Source organism: Schistocerca americana, chromosome 9 (assembly GCF_021461395.2).
Source record: "Schistocerca americana isolate TAMUIC-IGC-003095 chromosome 9, iqSchAmer2.1, whole genome shotgun sequence".
Lineage (NCBI taxonomy): Eukaryota > Metazoa > Arthropoda > Insecta > Orthoptera > Acrididae > Schistocerca > Schistocerca americana.
The window spans coordinates 136,128,909-136,151,549 of NC_060127.1; the positions used below are offsets into that span (position 1 = coordinate 136,128,909).

General features: G+C 40.6%; 2 protein-coding genes across 4 annotated transcripts in view; one reads left to right on the forward strand and one right to left on the reverse strand.

Moving 5' to 3' along the window:
* LOC124551327 (breast cancer metastasis-suppressor 1-like protein-A) overlaps positions 1 to 22,641 on the forward strand; it is a 76,957-nt gene that overhangs the window by 47,395 nt on the left and 6,921 nt on the right. The window contains exon 6 of one of the 2 annotated variants that reach the window (XM_047126343.1): positions 20,313 to 20,925. The exons of the other annotated variant lie outside the window; for it this stretch is intronic. Within the exon in view, the coding sequence (XP_046982299.1) occupies positions 20,313 to 20,323 (11 nt within the window). The 3' untranslated portion in view covers positions 20,324 to 20,925. Of the gene's footprint in view, positions 1 to 20,312; positions 20,926 to 22,641 lie in introns of those variants that run through there. 2 annotated transcript variants of the gene reach the window in all.
* The window catches only part of LOC124551326 (CLK4-associating serine/arginine rich protein), a 169,486-nt gene continuing 167,184 nt past the window's right edge, over positions 20,340 to 22,641 (reverse strand). Inside the window, exon 19 of one of the 2 annotated variants that reach the window (XM_047126339.1) lies at positions 20,340 to 20,618. The gene's annotated coding sequence lies outside the window, so the exon portion shown is untranslated. Of the gene's footprint in view, positions 20,619 to 21,022; positions 21,125 to 22,641 lie in introns of those variants that run through there. The other variant, XM_047126340.1, reaches the window with a different exon arrangement.

A 22,641-nucleotide genomic window follows, 5' to 3' on the forward strand; every position in this document is an offset into this window, starting at 1 on the left:
AAAGATGATCCACATCCTTTCATGGTGCTATGGGTACGCTCCAGGAAGTAAACAACAGTCATCGCAATGGAAGTGACCTGGCTCACCTCCACCAAAAAAAGCTCGACAAGTGAAATTGAATGTGAAAATGATATTGATCTGTTTTTTTGACATCAAAGGGGCCCTACACTCTAAATTTGTCCCTGAAAACCAGATAGTAAACCAACAATTCTGTTTGGAGGTTATGAAACGGCTTCGCAGAAGTTTGTCGCGAAAACGTCTGGCTTTGTGGGATTCTAGTGTGTGGTTCCTGCATCACGACAACGCTCCCATGCACGTTTGCCAGTTTTTGGCCCACACGCCCGATTCATCGGAAAAAGCACCCTCAGACTTCTTCCTATTCCCGAGGATAAAAAGAGACTTGAGAAGGAAGCGTTTTGCGGATGTGGAAGACGCAAAATGCAATGTCATGAAAGTGCTAGCAGGTATCAAAGAGGATGAATTTAAAAGGTGCTTCGAAATCTGGAATGAACGTTTGGACAAGTGTATTAATGCTAATGGAGAGTACTTCAAAGGAGATTAAGGTTGTATTTGAAAACAATAAAGTATATGCTTTCTAGAAAGAAATTCCGGTTATTTTTGGGTCCCCCCTCGTATATTACCAACCAGTGACCAATGTGTTGTATCATAATACACTATGTGGTCAAAAGTATCCACACATCCCTATGTAATGCGGACTTGACCAGTGGATGTCAAGAGAGTATGTATGAAAGGAGGCAGCAATTCTGTTGTCAGTGGAGAAGCAGTAACAGCAAAATGGGTCAGTCAGCAGAGCTCAGTGACTTTAAATGTAGACTAGTCATTGGATGTCACCTGAGTAACAATTCCATCACGGACATTTCTGCCCTTCTGAAGCTGCCAAAGTTGACTGTTGGTAATGTGATTGTGAAGTGGAAATATGGAGGAACAATAACAGCTAAACCAAAACTGGACAGTCCTCAAGTACTGATGGACAGGGACTGTTGAGAATTGCAGAAAGTGGTTGTAAAAAGTCATTTGAATCAGTGGAAGGAAAAATCATGTAATCTACATATACATCTATACTCTGCAAACCAGCATGAGATGCATGGCAGAGGGTACGTCGCGTTGTACCAGTTATTAGGGTTTCTTCCTGTTCCATTTGTCTATGGAGCATTGGAAGCGTAAATGTTTGAATGCCTTTGTGTGCAAAGTAATTATTCTAATCTTATCCTCGTGATCCCTGTGTGAGCGACACTTGGGGGGTTGTAAGATATTCCTAGAGTAATCATTTAAAGCCGGTTCTTGAAACTATGTTAATAGACTTTCTCTGGAGAGTTTATGTCTGTTTTCAAGAGTCTGCTTGTTCATTTCCTTCAGTATCTCTGTGATACTCTCCCACAGATTAAACAAACCTGTGACCATTCATGTTGGTTTTCTCTGTATATGTTCACTATCCCGTTAGCTCTATCTGGTACAGGTCCTGCACAATAGAGCAGTATTTTAGAACTGGTCGCACAAGTGATTTGTAAGCAATCTCTTTTGTAGACTGATTGCACTTCCCCGGTATTCAACCTATAAAATTAAGTTCATCACCTGCTTTACCCATGACTGAACCTATATGATTATTCCATTTCATATCCATGTAAGGGGTTACACCCAGGTTTGTTTGAGTTAGCCGATTCCAACAGTGACTCACTGATATTATAGTCATAGGATACTACTTTTTTTGTTTTGTGGAGTGCAAAATTTTGTTTTGTGGAGTGCAAAATTTTACATTTCTTGAGCAATTAGAGCAGGTTGCCAATCTCTGCACCACGCTGAAATCTTACCAATATCTGACTGAATATTTATACAGCTTCTCTCAGATAATACTTCATTACAGATAACTGCATCATCTGCAAAAAGCCTGATTTTCTCGCTCAAAGAAGAATTGGCTGCCATTCCTCCACAGACATTTGACATTGGAACTGTCCTCAGCTGGGGTCAAGCCATACTAAAGGGAATGGTGGACACACTCCATATTAATGTCCATTAATAGGTGTCCATTGGCAGCTCCCCTCATGTCTCACTAATACCAGCTTCTTTGAATTCCAAAAATGGGAATTAGCTTGCAAAACATCCTCCTATCCTGCATTCCTCCTAGCATCAATCTTTGCCAGATCCTACCTCCACTGCTATCCCCATGCATCTGTCTTCATTACTTTAAACTCACAATTTTCCATCTACGCAGTCCAGTGACATTAATGTGGCCACCGCCTCGTGTCAGTGTCGACACACAATAACCACCCACATGCAGCAGGTGGTAGCACTAGCAGTGAAGTGTATATAAAGTGTGTGTGTGTGTGGGGGGGGGGGGGGGGGCATGGAAAACAGTTCAGTTTTTGTGGTAATTCAGAAAGATTTATCTGGTGTCCAAAAGGGTAGAAACATTTTTGAAACAGCTAAGTTTGTAAATTGTTCATGTGCTGCCTCAGTTAAAGTACAGGGTGTACATAAAGTCAGGGAACACTTTCAATTATTTATTGTACAAGTACCAAACATTGTGCAGATATTATACATATGACATTTTGAAGAGAAACCCTGAATGATTTTTTTTCTCCCCATGTATACCGCCACAGCATAGTTTGGTAATTTGCCGACAGTCAGCGCTAGTCGCAAACGTGGCGCGTTCAGGTGCGAAGCGACCTTTCTGTGTGTTGTGGTTTGACAAAAACAAGTGTGCTAAAGCTGTTCAACGGATGTTTAGAACCATTTACGGTAAGAAGCCACCAACAAGGAAGGCCATTTACTGCTGGCACAACAAATTCGTTATGACAGGTTGCCCGTGGCTGGAAAAGAGAAGTGGACATCTGAGTGTGAGTGAAGTGAATGTGGAGCACATACAAGAGACATTCGTAAGGAGTACAAAGAAATCGATGCATGCATCCCGTGAACTCGAAATGGCTCCACTGACTGTGTGGAAAGTCCGGCAACAGAAGCTGTCTATGAAACCATCAAATTGGAGTTATTGCAGAAGCTCAATGACGATGACAAAGACAGGCGTTTTGAGTTTTGTTCACAGTTGCAACAATTGAATGAGGATGGGGATGGCATTGTTGATCACTACATTTTTAGCGATGAAGCCACTTTTCACACTAATGGGAAAGTGAACAGGCATAATTGTCGAATCTGGGGTACAAAGCATCCACACAAATGCATTGAATTTGAGCAGGATTCCCCAAAGGTAAATGTTTTTTGTGCTTTGTCACGTCGAAAACTTTATGGGCCATTGTTCTTCACTGAGAGCACTGTCACTGGATATTCCTATTTGGACATGTTGTAGCAATGGTTGATGCTTCAAATGCAATCGGACTCTCTGTTCATCTTTCAACAGGATGGGGCTCCACTGCATTTTCATCGTGAAGTTCGTAGGTACCTGATCACTGAGCTGCCGCATCAACGGATTGGCCGTTCTACAGAAGCGTGCAGCTGTTTCACGAAATGGTCTCCCCGATCACCAAATCTCACTCTGTGCGACTTTTTTCTGTGGGGACACATTAAAGATCTGGTGTACGTACCACCTCTGCCAAATGACATAGCAGAGCTCCGGGAGAGAATACGCTAAGTGTTTGGCACAGTCGATGATGGCGTGCTGGGATGGATGTGGCAAGAATTCATTACCGTATTGACGTCTGCCGGGTCACTCGTGGTTCGCATATCGAATGTTTGTAAAAAAAACTTTCAGAGTTACTCTTCAAAATGCAATATGTATGACATCTTTACAATGTTTAGTTCTTGTGCAATAAATAATTGAAAGTGCTCCCGGACTTTATGTACACCCTGTATATTGCGGATGGCAAAATGTCGCAATCCGAAACTGGCACCGAGGCAACTGTGATGCATCGCAGGCCGGGGGCCACAGATAAGGGTGAACGACAACTGCAGATATGTGTACGGGCAAATAGACTTGCAGCTGTTTAGCAACTGACCACCCAGATGAACCAAGTGTCTATCAAGAGTGTTTCCTCAACAATGTTTCAGCAGACATTGCTGTGTACAGGCCTCTGCAGCAAGCACCTGGTTCGTGTACCCGTGCCGACTGCTGTTCATCTACAACAAAAGGCAGAATGGCTGGAAGAGGGTGTGTTATGCTCTGGGCAATGTTTTTGTGGTATTCCCTTGTGATCTCATCATTTTGGAAGGCACAGTGGATCAGCACAAGTATGCACCTATCCTTGTGGACTGTGTCTACACTCACATGCAGTTTTTCTCCTCAGCACAATGGCTTTTACCAGCAGGACAATGCAACGTGTCACATAGGTCACAGTGTACGTGCACAGTTCAGAGAGCGCAGGGATGAGTTTGCCGTACTCCCGTGGTCACCAAACTCTCCAGATTCGAACTCAATCGAGAATCTGTGGGACCGTTTCGATCGGGCTGTTTGCACCACTGATCCTCAACTGAGAAATGTAACACAGCTGGTTGTGGCACTAGAGTTGACACAGCTCCACATCACTGTCAGTACCTTCCAGAAACTCATTGAGACTCTTCCTGCACATCTCACAGTGGTTATCTGTGCTGCAAAAGGTGCTTGTTCAGGCTTTTTAACAGAGGGTCAGGTTAACATGATTGTACACTTTACTGCCACTACTCGCTCTGCTTGCAGCAGTGTGATATCACTGGTGCCACCTCCCTATCCTGTTCCATTGCTGCCTCCCCCTCCCAGCTGTCAACATTCTTTTCCTCACCTCATTTCCCTCCTGCCTTCTTTCTTCCTCTCAGCCACTCCACCTGACCCGAGAGAAGGTGTTGCAAAGGGGAAAGAAAACCACTCATCCTGGACATAATAGCTTTGGGCAATACTCGATTTAAAACAGTGTGTTAACAGTGAGAGCAAAACACCACAACAACTACTAGCATTCCAGCAGTGACTTCATAACGTTGCTGCATGTCACTGAAAGATACAGCACAGCACAGGCCAGCATACGAGACGAGAAGGGACAAGTCAGCTGTCTTCAATATCTTTCCACAGAACAGCTTGGAAGTTATACTGTAACGGCCATTTATAATACGGTGGCTATACAGCTGCCTTTCTATTAGTGTCTAATGTGTTTAATAACAACAGAAGATACTCAGACATTGCTTATTCACCATTTCTTCAAATCTGGCAGAAAATCTAGAGAGATTCTGGTCATATGTAAAGTATACCAGCAGCAAGACACATTAGCTCCACTGTGCAATAGTAATGGTAATTTATCGACAACAGCATGACTAAAGTGTAGTTACTAAATATGGTTTTCTGAAATCCCTTCATCAAAGAAGATGCAGTAAATATTCCAGAATTCAAATCAAGAAAAGCTGTCAATATGTCAATCCTTAGGAGAAGGTGCCCCAATGTAGCGAAGCAACTTAAATCACTTAATAGAGACGAGTCTTCTGGTCCATATTGTATACCACAAATGTTGCTTTCAGACTGTGCTGGTGAAATAGTTCACTTTTCATCTATCATACGCAACTGCTAGCTTGACGAAAGATTCGTAACTGACAACTGGAATGTTGCATAGGTCACGCCGACACACAAGAAATGAAATAAAAGTAATCCACTGAATTATATACCCATATAATTGAAATTGATTTCCAGTAGATTTTCGGAACATATACTGTGTTCCAACATTATAAAATACCTGAAAGAAAACAATGTATTGATACATAATCAGCACAGATTCAGAAAATATCATTCTTCTGAAACACAACTGGCTCTTTATTCACACAAAGGGGATCTCAAGTTAATTTCATATTTTCACACTTCCAGAAGGCTTCTGACACCATTCCTCACAAGCAGTTTCATTTCAGATTGCATGCCTATGTAGTGCTGTCTCTATTGTGTGACTGGATTTGGCAGTAATCCATCCAGTAAACAGAAGTGATATCAAACATTCCCCAAAGAAGTGTTATAGGTCTCTGCTGTTCCTAATTTGTATAAATGATTTAGGGCACAGTCTGAGCAGATGATGCTGCCATTTAGCATCTAGCAAAGTCATTAGAAGATGAACCAATTGCAAAATGATTTCAGCAAGATATCTGTATAGTGTGAAAAGTGCCAATTGACCCTAACTAATGAAAAATGTGAGATCACCCACGAATACAGAAAGGGATCCATTAAACTTTAGTGACACGATAAATTACACAAATCTAAATGTTGTCAATCCAACAATTATTAACAACTCAAACTGGAACAATATTAGAGAAGGAAATAGCGGAGATGCTGAGTCGATGTGACTCGCACCTCTACTATATGGTGAGTGGCGACTTTCCTTCTCTAATATTGTTACATTCCTTCCTGGATTTTCCATTGTTAAACTGGAACTATCACATTCTGGGGAAGGCAGTAGTCAGAACACAGAAGATGCAACAGGTCTGCTAAAGAGACTGCCTATGTTGCACTTGTCCATCCTCTTCTTGAGTACTATTGTGCAGTACAGCATCCTTACCAGATAGCATTGACAGAGAACTTGAAGGAAATTCAAAGAAGGGCAGCTTATTTTATTTTATCACTTTATAGGAGGGAAGGTGTCTTAGATATGATACGCGAGTTGGTGTGGTAATAGTTTCATTGCCGGGAGATCTTTTCACTAAATTACAATCACCAACTTTTTGCTCTGAATGTGACTGTAGCGCCCGCGGCTCCAGACTGTAGCACCTAGGACCGCTCGGCCATCCCGGCCGGCTTATCTCATGTGTGTGCCTATATTACGCCATCTGTCTGCTGCTGTCACACAACAGCACTACTCATTTGTTGTTAGACTACTGTCTGTTGTTCATGTTTTGCTAACATATATCATTAAAATGAATATCACACTAGATTAATAAGAACCCACTTAATCAAATGATGCACATAAAATTCTACTTCAAAAAAACATTTGTTGAAAACAGGAGGGGGAGGGGGGGGGGGGGGGGGGAATAGTCTGTTGCAACAAAAACATACAGAATAAATTTTTATTTTGCAGGTGAGTGTGTGCTTTAATCTTTCAAAAAATTCAAAAACACACATTTCAACAGTGCATTTAGTTGTTTGTGTTACTGTCTGTCTTCTACACTGGAGCTGGTGTTTTTATACTGTTTGTCATATGCAACTATTAAGGATGTTTTATACTGCTGTGTTTTCTGTGGAGTGAAAAGTCAGCCCCAGAATGCAACTACTGATATTTGAGCTATTTTCTCACTTTGTTATAGTTACTTAATTACTTTATTTTACTGCTGCTGCTGCTGCTGCTGCTGCTGCTGCTACTATTGGGCGATTTCATCTCAGATCATACAGGTCACGTCAACTCGTGGTCATGAATTTCTCTGGAAAAAATATATATTAGTCCTCTACATCCCAGATGTTAAGAAATAAAAGTATTTTTGTTTTATCTTAATTTTTTGAAATGGTATGGCCCTTTGAAAAATTTATATTTTGTCTCTTAAAGCAATAGAGAAAAAAAAATATAACTAATAAAACAAAAGTACTGGAAACCTGGCAGATGATTTGTGTTAAAACTCCCTCTCAGTGTGTTCAAATTTAGTTGGCACTCACACTCTAATGGGCTTCCTTTATCTTACAAATTTAGGATGAAAATATAAAATTTAAGTTAATTTTTCCACTTTTTTTTCCTAATTTGGAAAGGTACAGAACACTATCTTCTGTGTCATATTACCAGACACTACTGATGTAATTATAAACAGTATCTTCTGCACTCCAGCTATCTGTATTATGTAAATATTTGTTACTAAAAATGTAAAAAAAATTGCATTTTTATGAGTTTTTACAAATTACTTACTTGAAAACCCCCATCCAGAAGTTTTTGAGAATTACACAAAATATTGTTTGGTGGCTAAGTAGGTAGTCAGTGTAAACACAGTGGGAAATATTTCTCTGTGTAAAGTGCTAAAAATTTTTCAACATTCTGCATATTTCGCATAATTGAATTCCTAGTGTAAAACATGCATGTTGGCAACACTGTTTTCAGTGCTCTTCTGTTTATAACAAACGAGTGAGACCTTGCGCATTAACCATCCTGCATCGAGTTTTGTGTTTGGTTTGAACTTTTTGTTAGATACCATGTCAGTTAGGAAATGCAGTAGTGAAAGAGTCCGGTATGTTGACTATGAAAAAAGACAAAAGAAGGTGGTGTGTGAGAAAAGTGAAAAACACTTAAAAGTTGTAGGAAATCTGACAGGGGTATTACAGAAATATCTTGGTCCTCAGATAATGTTATTAGCATCAGATCTGTTGTGAAGGAATTGCTGCATTCACTACAAGAAGGAGTTTAGTGACAACCCACCTGAATGATCACCATCATCCAAATGTGAAACTGAAGAAGACAGTGCAGATGTTTATATTCCTGGGTGTGGAGTTGTTGTTGCATTGAAAGTTAGCATTTCTACTGTAGCCCCTACTATATCCCCTCTTGAACGTCCAGGGAAGGTAAGGAGCACAAGGAGAAAACAGTATGTAAAAAGAAAACTGGAAGAAATTGAAACATGTTTTACACAAGCAACATCTTCAAAACTTTGTGAAGTGTATAATGTAGATCCACTTGGTACAGAACCTGAAGATAGTGATGTGCACAAAATGTAATGTGTGGTTTCAAAACCTAAACATTGCTATCTTGGCAGCCACCTATGCCGAGAGGGCACAATTACTGACACTAATACCTGATAGCTACTCCAAGCAGCGAATACAGAGATACATACCCGCTTCCTCAGACTATTTACAGTAATTTCTAGTGATGATGAAGATCAGAGCACTCAGAGTCCTAATAGGGCTTATGTTATCTTTGTTGGTGAAAAGTTTTAAAAGGTAAGAAGATATATAATGAGATCAATAAGAGAGCATATCTCCTGATGAAAAAGTAGTACTTGAATTTAAAAATTGGTCTCACAAAATTCTACTCCTTATGATCATAACGTGTATAACACCACCCAGTGCAGGAATTATACACATGTATGTACTGCACGAATTTGAAACTAGTTTGTTTCACCATAAGCAGTGTCACAGGGAAGAAGTTCACAGAGATGGACCTGATGCTTTTGTGTATGGCGACTTGCGCCATAGGGTGGTGGGGTTTCGGGTTCCGCTGGATAGGTCAGGAGTCCACTACACGCAACAAGCGGCTACACGGGTAGCAGGGGTTGTGTGGCGTGGGCTGGGCGGCTTTTTAGGTTAGATGGCCTTGGGCAAGTACAGAAAGGGTAACAGCCTCAACGGGTGCGGGGCAAAGTCAGGACATGCGGGAACCAAGCAGCAATCGGTATTGTAATTGTAAACTGTCGAAGCTGCGTTGGTAAAGTACCGGAACTTCAAGCGCTGATAGAAAGCACCAAAGCTGAAATCGTTATAGGTACAGAAAGCTGGCTGAAGCCAGAGATAAATTCTGCCGAAATTATTACAAAGGTACAGACGGTGTTTAGAAAGGATAGATTGCATGCAACTGGTGGTGGAGTGTTCGTCGCTGTTAGTAGTAGTTTATCCTGTAGTGAAGTAGAAGTGGATAGTTCCTGTGAATTATTATGGGTGGAGGTTACACTCAACAACCGAGCTAGGTTAATAATTGGCTCCTTTTACCGACCTCCCGACTCAGCAGCATTAGTGGCAGAATAACTGAGAGAAATTTTGGAATACATTTCACATAAATTTTCTCAGCATGTTATAGTCTTAGGTGGAGATTTCAATTTACCAGATATAGACTGGGACACTCAGATGTTTAGGACGGGTGGTAGGGACAGAGCATCGAGTGACATTATACTGAGTGCACTATCCGAAAATTACCTCGAGCAATTAAACAGAGAACCGACTCGTGGAGATAACATCTTGGACCTACTGATAACAAACAGACCCAAACTTTTCGACTCTGTATGTGCAGAACAGGGAATCAGTGATCATAAGGCCGCTGCAGCATCCCTGAATATGGAAGTTAATAGGAATATAAAAAAAGGGAGGAAGGTTTATCTGTTTAGCAAGAGTAATAGAAGGCAGATTTCAGACTACCTAACAGATCAAAACGAAAATTTCTGTTCCGACACTGACAATGTTAAGTGTATATGGAAAAAGTTCAAGGCAATCGTAAAATGCGTTTTAGACAGGTACGTGCCAAGTAAAACTGTGAGGGACGGGAAAAACCCACCGTGGTAAAACAACAAAGTTAGGAAACTACTGCGAAAGCAAAGAGAGCTTCACTCCAAGTTTAAACGCAGCCAGAACCTCTCAGACAAACAGAAGCTAAACGATGTCAAAGTTAGCGTAAGGAGGGCTATGCGTGAAGCGTTCAGTGAATTCGAAAGTAAAATTCTATGTACCGACTTGAAAGAAAATCCTAGGAAGTTCTGGTCTTACGTTAAATCAGTAAGTGGCTCGATACAGCATACCCAGACACTCCGGGATGATGACGGCATTGAAACAGAGAATGACACGCGTAAAGCTGAAATACTAAACACCTTTTTCCAAAGCTGTTTCACAGAGGAAGACCGCACTGCAGTTCCTTCTCTAAATCCTCGCACAAACGAAAAAATGGCTGACATCGAAATAAGTGTCCAAGGAATAGTAAAGCAACTGGAATCACTCAACAGAGGAAAGTCCACTGGACCTGACGGGATACGAATTCGATTCTACACAGAGTACGCGAAAGAACTTGCCCCCCTTCTAACAGCCGTGTACCGCAAGTCTCTAGAGGAACAGAAGGTTCCAAATGATTGGGAAAGAGCACAGGTAGTCCCAGTCTGCAAGAAGGGTCATCGAGCAGATGCGCAAAACTATAGACCTATATCTCTGACGTCGATCTGTTGTAGAATTTTAGAACATGTTTTTTGCTCGAGTATCATGTCGTTTTTGGAAACCCAGAATCTACTATGTAGGAATCAACATGGATTCCGGAAACAGCGATCGTGTGAGACCCAACTTGCTTTATTTGTTCATGAGACCCAGAAAATATTAGATACAGGCTCCCAGGTAGATGCTATTTTTCTTGACTTCCGGAATGCGTTCGATACGGTTCCGCACTGTCGCCTGATAAACAAAGTAAGAGCCTACGGAATATCAGACCAGCTGTGTGGCTGGATTGAAGAGTTTTTAGCAAACAGAACACAGCATGTTGTTATCAATGGAGAGACGTCTACAGACGTTACAGTAACCTCTGGCGTGCCATAGGGGAGTGTTATGGGACCATTGCTTTTCACAATATATATAAATGACCTAGTAGATAGTGTTGGAAGTTCCATGCGGCGTTTCGCGGATGATGCTGTAGTATACAGAGAAGTTGCAGCATTAGAAAATTGTAGCGAAATGCAGGAAGATCTGCAGCGGATAGGCACTTGGTGCAGGGAGTGGCAACTGACCCTTAACATAGACAAATGTAATGTATTGCGAATACATAGAAAGAAGGATTCTTTATTGTATGATTATATGATAGTGGAACAAACACTAGTAGCAGTTACTTCTGTAAAATATCTGGGAGTATGCGTGCGGAACGATTTGAAGTGGAATGATCATATAAAATTAATTGTTGGTAAGGCGGGTACCAGGTTGAGATTCATCGGGAGACTCCTTAAAAAATGTAGTCCATCAACAAAGGAGGTGGCTTACAAAACTCTCGTTCGACCTATAGTTGAGTATTGCTCATCAGTGTGGGATCCGTACCAGATCGGGTTGACGGAGGAGATAGAAAAGATCCAAAGAAGAGCGGCGCGTTTCGTCACAGGGTTATTTGGTAACCGTGATAGCATTACGGAGATGTTTATCAAACTCAAGGGGCAGACTCTGCAAGAGAGGCGCTCTGCATCGCGGTGTAGCTTGCTCGCCAGGTTTCGAGAGGGTGCGTTTGTGGATGAGGTATCGAATATATTGCTTCCCCCTACTTATACCTCCCGAGGAGATCACAAATGGAAAATTAGAGGGCGCACGGAGGCTTTCAGACAGTCGTTCTTCCCGCGAACCATACGTGACTGGAACATAAAAGGGAGGTAATGACACTGGCACGTAAAGTGCCCTCCACCACACACCGTTGGGTGGCTTGCGGAGTCTAGATGTAGATGTAGATATATGTCAAGAGCCACAAGATAAATGTTGGTTGCGAGTGTGCAATGTGTCCCAGTGCTGAAGTGATGTTTGTTGAGGCATTACACCTTCAGCATATGGCAATGACATAACCTGTGCATTATGGGGGGGGGGGGGGGGGGGAGACTTAGTGAAGAAGACAGTAGAGTCAGAGAAGTTTATTACAGAGGTTAGGCATTGGGTGACGAGAGGAATCATATCTGGAGGTCAAGAGACAGCCCATAGCAGAAGTAAAATCAACCACACCCCAAAACACGGATACATTAGCTCTTCATTTCGACTTTGTTGAGGACTCGTCTGTTGCTTTGCAAAACAAAATTCAAAGTTACCACTGGCAAATATCACAGGTATCAATATTCACATGTGTTTCTCACTTTCTTGGAACATCACACTGTTCTGCTATTGTCAGTGATGATCTTATTCATGGCAGTGCACATGCATGCTATGCTGTCAGCATGATAATTGGTGGCATAGCATGTGGAGGCCATGCATTTCCTAAATGTGTATATGTTGCTGAAGGTGCAACATTTCATTTCAAAAACCGCTTTCAGCTTTATGACCTTGGTCAACATTGTAGTACAGGAATTAAAACAAAAAATTGATATTTTTAGCAACAGGTCATGGGCAAAGTGCATGTGATTGGTTAGGGGGTCTCTGTAAGCATCTTGCAACAAGATTTAATCTCCAGTGTGAAGCTGTTGATGCTATAAGAGATGCTACTGGATTTTTACACACCATATCAACATTAGTAACAAACATTAATCTCTTAATTAAGGAAATTCTGTTTAAAAAAGATAAGAGAGTGGTCTGCTAGGAAGCCTGTGGTAGGAATTCAATAAAGTCACTACTGGGTTGCAACCCGGAGTGGCACCTACATTGCAAGAACGATTCTCCACGAAATGCAGCCTGTTACTGTGTGTGAAATGCAGATATCACAGTATACATTAGAAGACTTTGTAGTGAGCCACTTCATTTCTTGTGTGCATTACAATCAGTGGCAGGTGGGATGGATAATAAGTGCCTCAGGAGCTGCAAGATATAACAGTCTCCTTTATGACACCTCATGGTCCTGCTAATGCTTTCAAATGTCCATCATCAAAAGATCTGTATGCAGTTCCTATTACCCAAGTACTGTTCTTGTTGGATCATCCATATCCGTGTGCAAATTCGTCTCGGAGATGGCGGGGAGGGGGGGGGGGGGGGGGGGGGAACAGATAAACTCTTTTCAACAGTGCAGTGTTGATTGATACATTGTAGGCAATTTTAATTCATGGAAAGTCATGAAGAAGTAAAATCATGACAGAAGACAGTAATAACTTGTGAATAATATCACAAAAAGAAAAATGGGTATAAATATTCCAGATCTCATTTTTGTTATGAATTGTTTTCCCAATCACTTATAATGTTGTAAAGTAATTTCTGGATTCAGAAACACCAGTTTTGTATGACATTTACTTAAAATCAACGATCAGTTTTAATATTTAAGTGTCCGTAATTTTTTGACGTTGAGAGTAGAGCTAGGTGTACCTAAAAAATTTCTTACATTTTGTACAGATTAGTATTGCTCACCCTGACTGTACATTTCCTAAGTACAATGACCAGCTAATGTACCATGAAATTTTTAGAACATTTAGGATGGGGATTTTGTAGAAAATAATTTCTAAATAACAAAAAAAATTCAGATTTTTTCATCTTATGGATAAATATTTTGACAGTTTCAGAATTTGATACATTAATGTCATAGCTGACAGTTAACAGTCCTTCCACTTTATCATTTCTCAAGTCTGATAACATCCTGTGAGTATTTGTATTTTCAAAACATAATTTTGAAATTCACAAAAAGTTACAAATTTTCAGAGGTTTCTTTTTTTTCCAAAAAAAAAAAAAAAAGGGGGGGGAAGGAATAAAAGGAAGAAAGAATAAAGGCTCAGAAGTGTGTGTGTGTTAATTATGTCTGATAGTCTTGGTTACGCTGAATAGGTCAGGTGTCCACTATACGCAGGAGGCGGCTACACGGGTAGCAGGGGCTGTCTGGTATGGACTGAGCAGTTTTTGAGGTTAGAGGGTCACACGAAACCACAAGGCCTTTAGTCACAAAGGGTGCAGGCCAAACATAGGAAGAATGTAGATAAAGGAACCATTGGTATAACAGTTGTAAATTGTCATAGCTGTGTTGGGAAAGCACCAGAGCCCCAAGTGCTAATTGAAAGCACTGATGCTCAAATTGTTATAGGCACTGTTGCAGAAACAACGAAACAAACATGTCAAATTTAAACAGACACAAAATCCCCAAGATTGGCAATCCTTTACAGAAGCTCGAAACTTAGTGCGGAGTTCAATGCGAGATGCCTATAACAATTTCCACAACGAAACTGTGTGTCGAAACCTGGCAGCAAATCCAAAGAGATTCTCATCGTGTGTGAAGTATGTCAGTGGCAAGAAACAATCAGTGCCTTCTCTGCTTGATAGCAATGGAGATACTATTGAAGACAGTGCTGTCAAAGCAGAGTTACTAAACACAGCCTTCGGAAGTGCCTTCACAAAAGGAGACAAAGTAAATATTCCAGAATTTGAATCGAGAACAGCTGCCAACATGAATAACATAGAAAAAATATCCTCAGAGTTGTGAAGCAACTTAAATCACTTAATAAAAGCAAGTCTTCTTGTCCAAACTGTATACCAATTAGGTTCCTTTCGGAGTATGCTGATGCATTAGCTCCATACTTAACAATCATATACAACCATTCGCTCGACGAAAGATTCGTACCCAAAGATTGGAAAGTTGCACAAGTCACACCAATATTCAAGAAAGGTAGTAGGAGTAATCCACTAAATTACAGGCCCGTATCATTAACGGCGATATACAGGATTTTGGAACATATATTGTGTACAAACATTATGAATTACCTTGAAGAAAACTGTCTGTTGATACACAGCATGGGTTTAGAAAACATCGTTCCTGTGAAACACAACTAGTTCTTTATTCACATGAAGTGTTGAGTGCTATCAACAAGGGATTTCAGATTGATTCCATATTTCTGGATTTCCAGAAGGTTTTTGACACTGTACCACACAAGCAGCTTTTAGTGAAATTCTGAGCAGCCGTCTTAAGTTGTTTGCAGATGATGCTGTCGTTTATCGACTAATAAAGTCATCAGAAGATCAAAACAAATTGCAAAACGATTTATAAAAGATATCTGAATGGTGTGAAAATTGGCAGTTGACGCTAAATATCAAAAAGTGTGAGGTCATCCACATGAGTGCTAAAAGGGATATGTTAAAATTTGGTTACAGATAAATCAGTCTAATCTAAAAGACATAAATTCAACTAAATACCTAGGTATTACAATTACAAACAACCAAAAACTGCATTTTGTTGGCAGGACACTTGGAAAATGTAACAGATCTACTAAGGAGACTGCTTACACTACACTTGTCCATTCTCTTTTTGAATACTGCTGCACGACGTGGGATCCTTACCAGATAGGGTCGACGGAGTACATCGAACAAGTTCAAAGAAGGGCACCATGTTTTGTATTATCGCGAAATATGGGAGAGAGTGCCACAGAAATGATACAAAATTTGGGTTGGACGTCATTAAAAGAAAGGCGTTTTTCGTTGTGACAGAATCTTCTCACAAAATTTCAATCACCAACTTTCTCCTCGGAATACAAAAATATTTTGTTGACACCAGCCTACATAGGGAGCAACGATTACCATGGTAAAATAAGGGAAATCAGAGCTTGTACGGAAAGATATAAGTATTCATTCTTTCCGCACACTATATGAGATTGGAATAATAGAGAATTGTGAAGGTAGTTCGATGAACCCTCCGCCAGGCAATTAAATGTGATTTGCAGAGTATCCATGTAGATATATTTATGGAAAAAATTCAGATCTCTATCACTTTTGGTTTCCTTATTACAATTTTTCTATTTTTCCATTCATTATGACATTTCACAAATACTCTCATTTAGAGAAGTCTGTAGCATTTAAATAAATCATCAGGAAATCAAAATATTGTAGTTTTTGAGAGGTATCATGTAGGACTCAGTAAGCTTTGAGGTATGTGGTGCATTCACTCTTGATCTGTGTGATTTGAAATGCAATCGCCCACCTACTATTGTTATCATTATCATCAAACTGCCTTGTTAATTCTGTTTCTTGTATGTTCCAAGAATTTTGAGAGTGGTTGTAAAAAATATGCCTGCTGATGTATTTTTGTGTTATGAGGTTGTATGTACGTGTGTGTGTGTGTGTGTGTGTGTGTGTGTGTGTGTGTGTGTGTGTGTGTGTGTGTGTTGGGACGGGGGGTGGGCATACATGTGTGCATGTGTGAGGGGGCGGGGAGAGGGAGAGGGGGCAGAGAGGGGGGGGGGGGGGGGAGAGAGAGAGAGAGAGAGAGAGAGAGAGAGAGAGAGAGAGAGAGAGAGAGATATTTCCTTTGTTTTGTTTGATTTTTTATTTCCTGGCACTTCTTTCAGAGCAGGGAATAGAGAGCTGTGTATTTATTTTGTATTTCCTCTCCTTTTTTGTAACTCCAATTTTCTTGTTCTTTTATTTGATTGAATCTCGGGGTTTTAATGCTTTATAATATTTATTATATTAAACTTACAGTTATAAATGATATGTCAAATGAAAGAGCAGCTCAAACAGTTTTACCAAGAACCTTATAAATGGTGCGCCACGTCACTGGCATAGCGAAGTACGCGATTGATTGAACTTCACTGTACCCAAGCGCTGGATAGCCCGCAAGGGGCCCAATGACAGGGCTTGCTTTGCATGGCCTCCACGTTCACCCAACCTAACGCCTTGTGATTTTTTTCCTTTGGGCCTTCATCAAGGATCATGTGTATGTGCCTCTGCTACCAGCAGACCTCCCTGAATTAGGAAAGCGGATTGAAGCAATCACTGAAGACACACTTATCAACGTTTGGGAAGAACTCGGCTATAGACTTGATGTGTGTCGCGTGACAAATGGTGCTCACATTGAACATTTATAAGGTTCTTGGTAACACTGTTTGAGTTGCCCTCTCATTTGACATATCATTTATAACTGTAAGTTTAATGTAATAAATATTATAGAGCGTTAAAACCCCGATATTCATTTATAAATGCCCTGTATTTTTCAAATATACTTTTCCATAGAGTAGGAGATTGTGGATGGAAATTGCCAATTGCTGGAAAAAGTGTAAACTTTTTCAGATTTCCATTTATTTATTATATGTTTGTTGTAAATATATGCTGTTTGCTTACACCATGTCATCCCCAATACGGTCATTGCTGTTTAGGTGGCAAGGTATCTGACTACCATTGTTTGAAAATCAAAATTAAGTTTGTGTTGTTTGCATATGTTTTATTGGGATGTATATATTGCCCCAAATGACTTCATTGTGTAGATAGCATATGAAGCTTCTGCAGCTGTCTGCAATCTTTAATTGACTATGTTTATAATACAAATTACATCTTATCAAGGGTTTTTGTGTAAGACAGTTGTTTGTTGCAATAGTTTGGGTTTTTAATTTTTAGACAGCTATGGTGACCTCTCTGAAAGGCACAAGAGTGGGAAACTTGAGCTGATAGTATGTACAAATCTATGTTATGATAAGTAAATAATTGAAAATCCATGTTAGCTACATAGCAAGTAGCGGTGATAGGAAGATTGACAGCAACTTTATGTAATGTGGCGCCAGCAAATTTTCTCAAAGATAGCAGCATTCCTTCTATTTCTTAGCATACATGTAGCTGGCGTAGGCACACACTGTATTAACCAGAATAGTCATGTGCATAAATGTAGACATTCCTGGCATATACTACCTATGAAAAGCCCTCAACTTAGTGTCTTCTGGCAAAGTGTCTTAGATATTACAGGTATCCCAGTATTCATATGCAAGGGTAGGCATTCCCTCAGTGCTGTCCACAGCTGGGCACACTCTCAACATATAGCTGTTAATGTGGGATTAGTTGATAACCTTCATCCCTCTTGATAAGACTCTCATGGATCTGTACAACACTTTCCCAATACCCACTTGCTCAGGGCAGCAACGTTGCGTTTTTAAAACCAAACATATGCTCTTCATTTAGGCTACGATCTGTCGCTGCTGATTTCTCTTAAACTTTAATTCCATTTTCCACCTTAACTGTATTTGATCACCATAATATGTTTTCAGAGTCTCGACTGATTTTAGTTATGTGCCGTTTTCTAGTGCTTACTCGTGTGACTCGCATTGTGTGTTAGCAGTTTCTTAGTCTGGTTGAATACAGTGTATGTATGTATGTCATGTACATATATAATTGCAAACTCAAACGAGAACAACGTTCTTCACTCATCAACCATTTGAATAGGACTATTACTGTAATATCATGCCGAAGTAAACCAAAAACTCATGATACAGAACATTGCCCATCTCAGATTCATGTGACATTATCTGTGGGCCCGGAAATGTCACAGAATCTTAACACATCACCCGGTTGGAAACCCATGAGCTTTTTATCAGTATAGTAATAGTTTATTGTTCACGCACTGTATAGATTAAGTTTCTGTTAGTTATTTGCCTTTTGTTAATATCACAAGCTGCAACACGGTTGCGAATAAAACAGTTTGTTTCGAACAGTAGTGCTGCTCGCAAGGTGAGCATTGCATATGCTGTTGTTTATATATATTTGACAATGCTGGTGCTAATTGTGTGTTTAACTTTTGACAATGCCACTATGGGTGTAGTACATTAGGATATGTTTTTATAGAACAGATCTGAAGATAGTCATTATAGACCTAAACCGGTAGTCTGATGACAAAAAGTTTGTGACCACAGACGTAAAATAAAGAAAATTTATTTTGTTAATGTATACTTTGACTCGCCTGCTACCCTGAAGATTCTCCTCCTTGACGGGATCTGTGGAACAATGAATGATCAAATGAATGGCCATAAAAATATGCCGATGAGCCAAAACTTTATGACCACCTGCCTAATAGTGTATCGGTCCGCTTTAGGAATACAATACAACAGTGATTCTGCACAGCACGGATTTGTCATATCATCGTCGTTGGGTTTCTGGAGGTATATGGCACCAGATGCCTACACAAAGGTCAAGCAGTTACCATAAATTACTGGCTGGTGGTTTGTGGGTGAGGAGCTGGTGTTCGATCAGTCGTGTTCTGTCAAGTTCAGATCAGTCACATTTGGTGGCTGAAACATCAATGTGAGTTCACAATCGTGCTCCTCTAACCACTAGCCTCGTGACACAGACATTATCCTGTTGTGTTACGCTGTCATCGCCATTGGAGAAGACCTCAAACATGAAGGGAAGCAGGTGGCGTGCAGTCATCTCAGCACAGTCCACAGCTGTCACGGTGTCTTTAGTTGCTGCCGAGGTCCCACGGAAGCACAGGTGAATATCTCACATAGCACGATACTGCCCCCACTGGCCTGTGCCCGTGACACTGTATGAGACTCGAGCAGCAGTGCACCTGAACGGGATGACAATGTATCCGAAAACGACCATCGACCTGATGAAACGAGAAACCAGGCGACACAGCCCCATTGATCCAGATTCCGATCTGGATGATCCTATGCTCACTGCAATTGTAAATGACCTTATTGTCTCAATATGGGAACATGTAGGCATCAACTGGTTGTGGAGTCCCACATTCAATAATATATGCTCTGAAACACTTCAGCATGCACCAGCATCCGTAGATTGCCACTTCTCGCGCTTTACAGAGCTGGTGTGGCCTCCGACCGCCACGGTCTGTGATGAGGCGCGGACAGCCGACACCTTCTGCCTACGTCAGGTTTCAGCATTCTTCAGTGACTTTCCGTGTTCGTGTCAGTAGTACACGAACAGCTTAGGGTATCTCCGGTACTCATTCCCAGATTTCGGACTGTAATGGTGTGTCCTCTGTCAAAGTTGCTTACCTCAGTTGACTTCCCACTTGTGATCCGTACCGTAGCTAGCTCTGCCCTGCTTACGTACTTTCCTTACTGCATTGCCTGCTTGTAACATGACCAGATCGTATTCATTCTTGTGGTAGCTGTGGTATAATGTTTTGGCTCACTACTGTACACACAAGTAAAATGTAACAACCGTCGGCTCCATGTTTTTGTCATAAAATTTGTTTGGCCTCCATCAGTGGTGAGTTATATGTCAAGCTTAAGCTCCATAATATTTTGTTCCTCCATTACAGCTGCATATATGAACTTACCAATATTTTGAGCTGAGATGGACCGTGGTTCTGTTGCAGTATACATCTGACAAAAGTGACGCACGTCACTGTGTGTGGGTGTGCCTTACGCTGCCAGCTGCACCTATATTCTCGGCGGTCTGCGCCGGCCGAGTGCTTTGCTCGTTTCTGGCCTCTTGCAAGTTACTGGAGGCTTTACTGACACTGTGCTCGTGCTGGCTGCTCATACACTGAGGAAGTGTCCTCGGAGAAATGCGAGAGTACAGTGTGGTTGCAGTTTCTTAAAATGACAGTGTTCCGGTGCAGCTTTGCATTCTGTGCTCTGCTCAGTCTTCTTCGCTGTTCTGTCACTCGTCCTCCCAGTGCCTGTGTGCAGAACAGTATGACAGTTTCTGTACTTTTACATTTGTTACTTGTGACTTGCTGGAAATGAAATCCAGTGCTGGGATAAAAGTACTATTCTTCCAATGAGGCTGTTAAGAATGCAGGCCTGCCGGAAACACAATCACAGTGGCTGTTGCTAGAATTTTGTCAAAACAGAGACTAATGCGATAGTACGAAGAATGCAGTTAATGAAAATAATAACAATTGTATTGCCCCATCACTGGAATATTCACACTCCCCCCACTCTTGACGAGGAATATTAAATAAAACATTATACTTCTTGTTGTAATTTACGACACAAATAGGATATTGAAACAATATTATAATTCCTCACATTAAGATTTCCTTACACACCAAAATAGAATTGGATACAGCTCTTTAAAAATCACAACAGACCCTGTTTTCCTTCCAGTTGTCCCCATAACTCAGTATTCCTTTTTCTTTCTCTTCGTCTTGACCAATTGATCTTCTCTTTCTCTGTGTCCACCCTAGTAAAAAACAATGAGACAATTATTAAAAATTGGGAAGTATGAAACTCAGACCTGCAAGTTTTTCTTCTTCATAGATAACTGACAATGGGCCTTACAGATGAGCACTCTTTGATTTTTTCCGTACCCATAGAACTTGAAGGTCAGTGCACAGACATCAATTTCCTAAGACAGTGTGATGCCATTATCAAAAATACTCAAAAAAACTTTGTTTGAAAATTTGGAGATTCCAAATGTTAATCAACAAATATCAAGACAATCTTATTTTTTATCAAAATAAATTTTCATTTTTACATACTAATTGCTTGAAAAAATGAGTATTCATAATAAGTTAAATATTTTTAGTAATATATTTTTTTTAATAACTGGACTGATGATACGAAACAATTTATTGATCACCAATTACATTATGAAGTGTATCGCCATCAACGTACTTTCCTAGTCGATTGCTAGAATGCACCATACAAATTTTCCATTGTTCAAAGCTGTGCTGCAAGTCCGCTTGTGTCAGTGTGTTGAAAACTTCCATCGCTTTTGCTTTCACTGCTTCTACACTTGTCGCCGTAAGCACGCATTTGACCTTCGGAAATCAAAAAATGTCACAGAGGGCCAGGTTGAGCAAATGCAGTGGGTGGTCCATTCACAAAGAATGCTGTCACAGACAAAGGCAGAATGGGCTGGCGCATTGACATCGTGAAACACCCAGGACTATCTGTTTCACAAATTGGATCTTCGTCTCCTCACTCTTTCCGTTCATGTATGGTGATCAGAACCTCAGTGTATTGATTGACTGTCTGGCATTCGGGGATCCAGTGGGGGAGGGGGTGGGGGAGGGAATCACATCACGACTTTGAATTTTGATTTGCTCGTCTTCCCTTATTTTGACACAGTGAAACTGGGCCCTTCCAATGCATGGACTGGCCTGTTTCAGGACTGTAGGTTAAAAAAAAAAAAACACAGTTTATCACAAGAAATCATTCATCTAAAATTTCTGGATCATTATCAGTGTTGTTTAAAATGTCACACAAATTTTCATTCTCAATTAAAAAAAAGACTTACACGTTCTCTGTTAATTCCTTTGATTTCAATAAGAGCTCGGACACTCAGATTATGATTTTCTCAACCGTGTCACAGTTTTTATGTTGTTGTGCACTTTTGATATTGAAGGTCATCCTTTAATGGATCCTATCGGGTCATTTCACTTAGCTCCTTAAATCTTTTGAACCACTCAAAATGTGTTTGTGATAAAATTCACTTCAATATACTTTCTTTAGCATGACAATCTCCTTCCTCAGTTTCACTGAGAACTTGTTAACTTATTGCCCCATCTGAACACTTTGCATTTTCTGAGACACTAGCCACAGGGATGTCAACGGACAATTGCTACAGTGAGACTGAGTGACTGTGGAGCTCATGGTGGGAAAAGCATGAACCAATAAAAACAACGTTCAGATCTCCCACAGTTTGCTTGTTGTTTGCTGGTAGCAGCGACAGTCCAGTTATTTAGCTGTCTCACC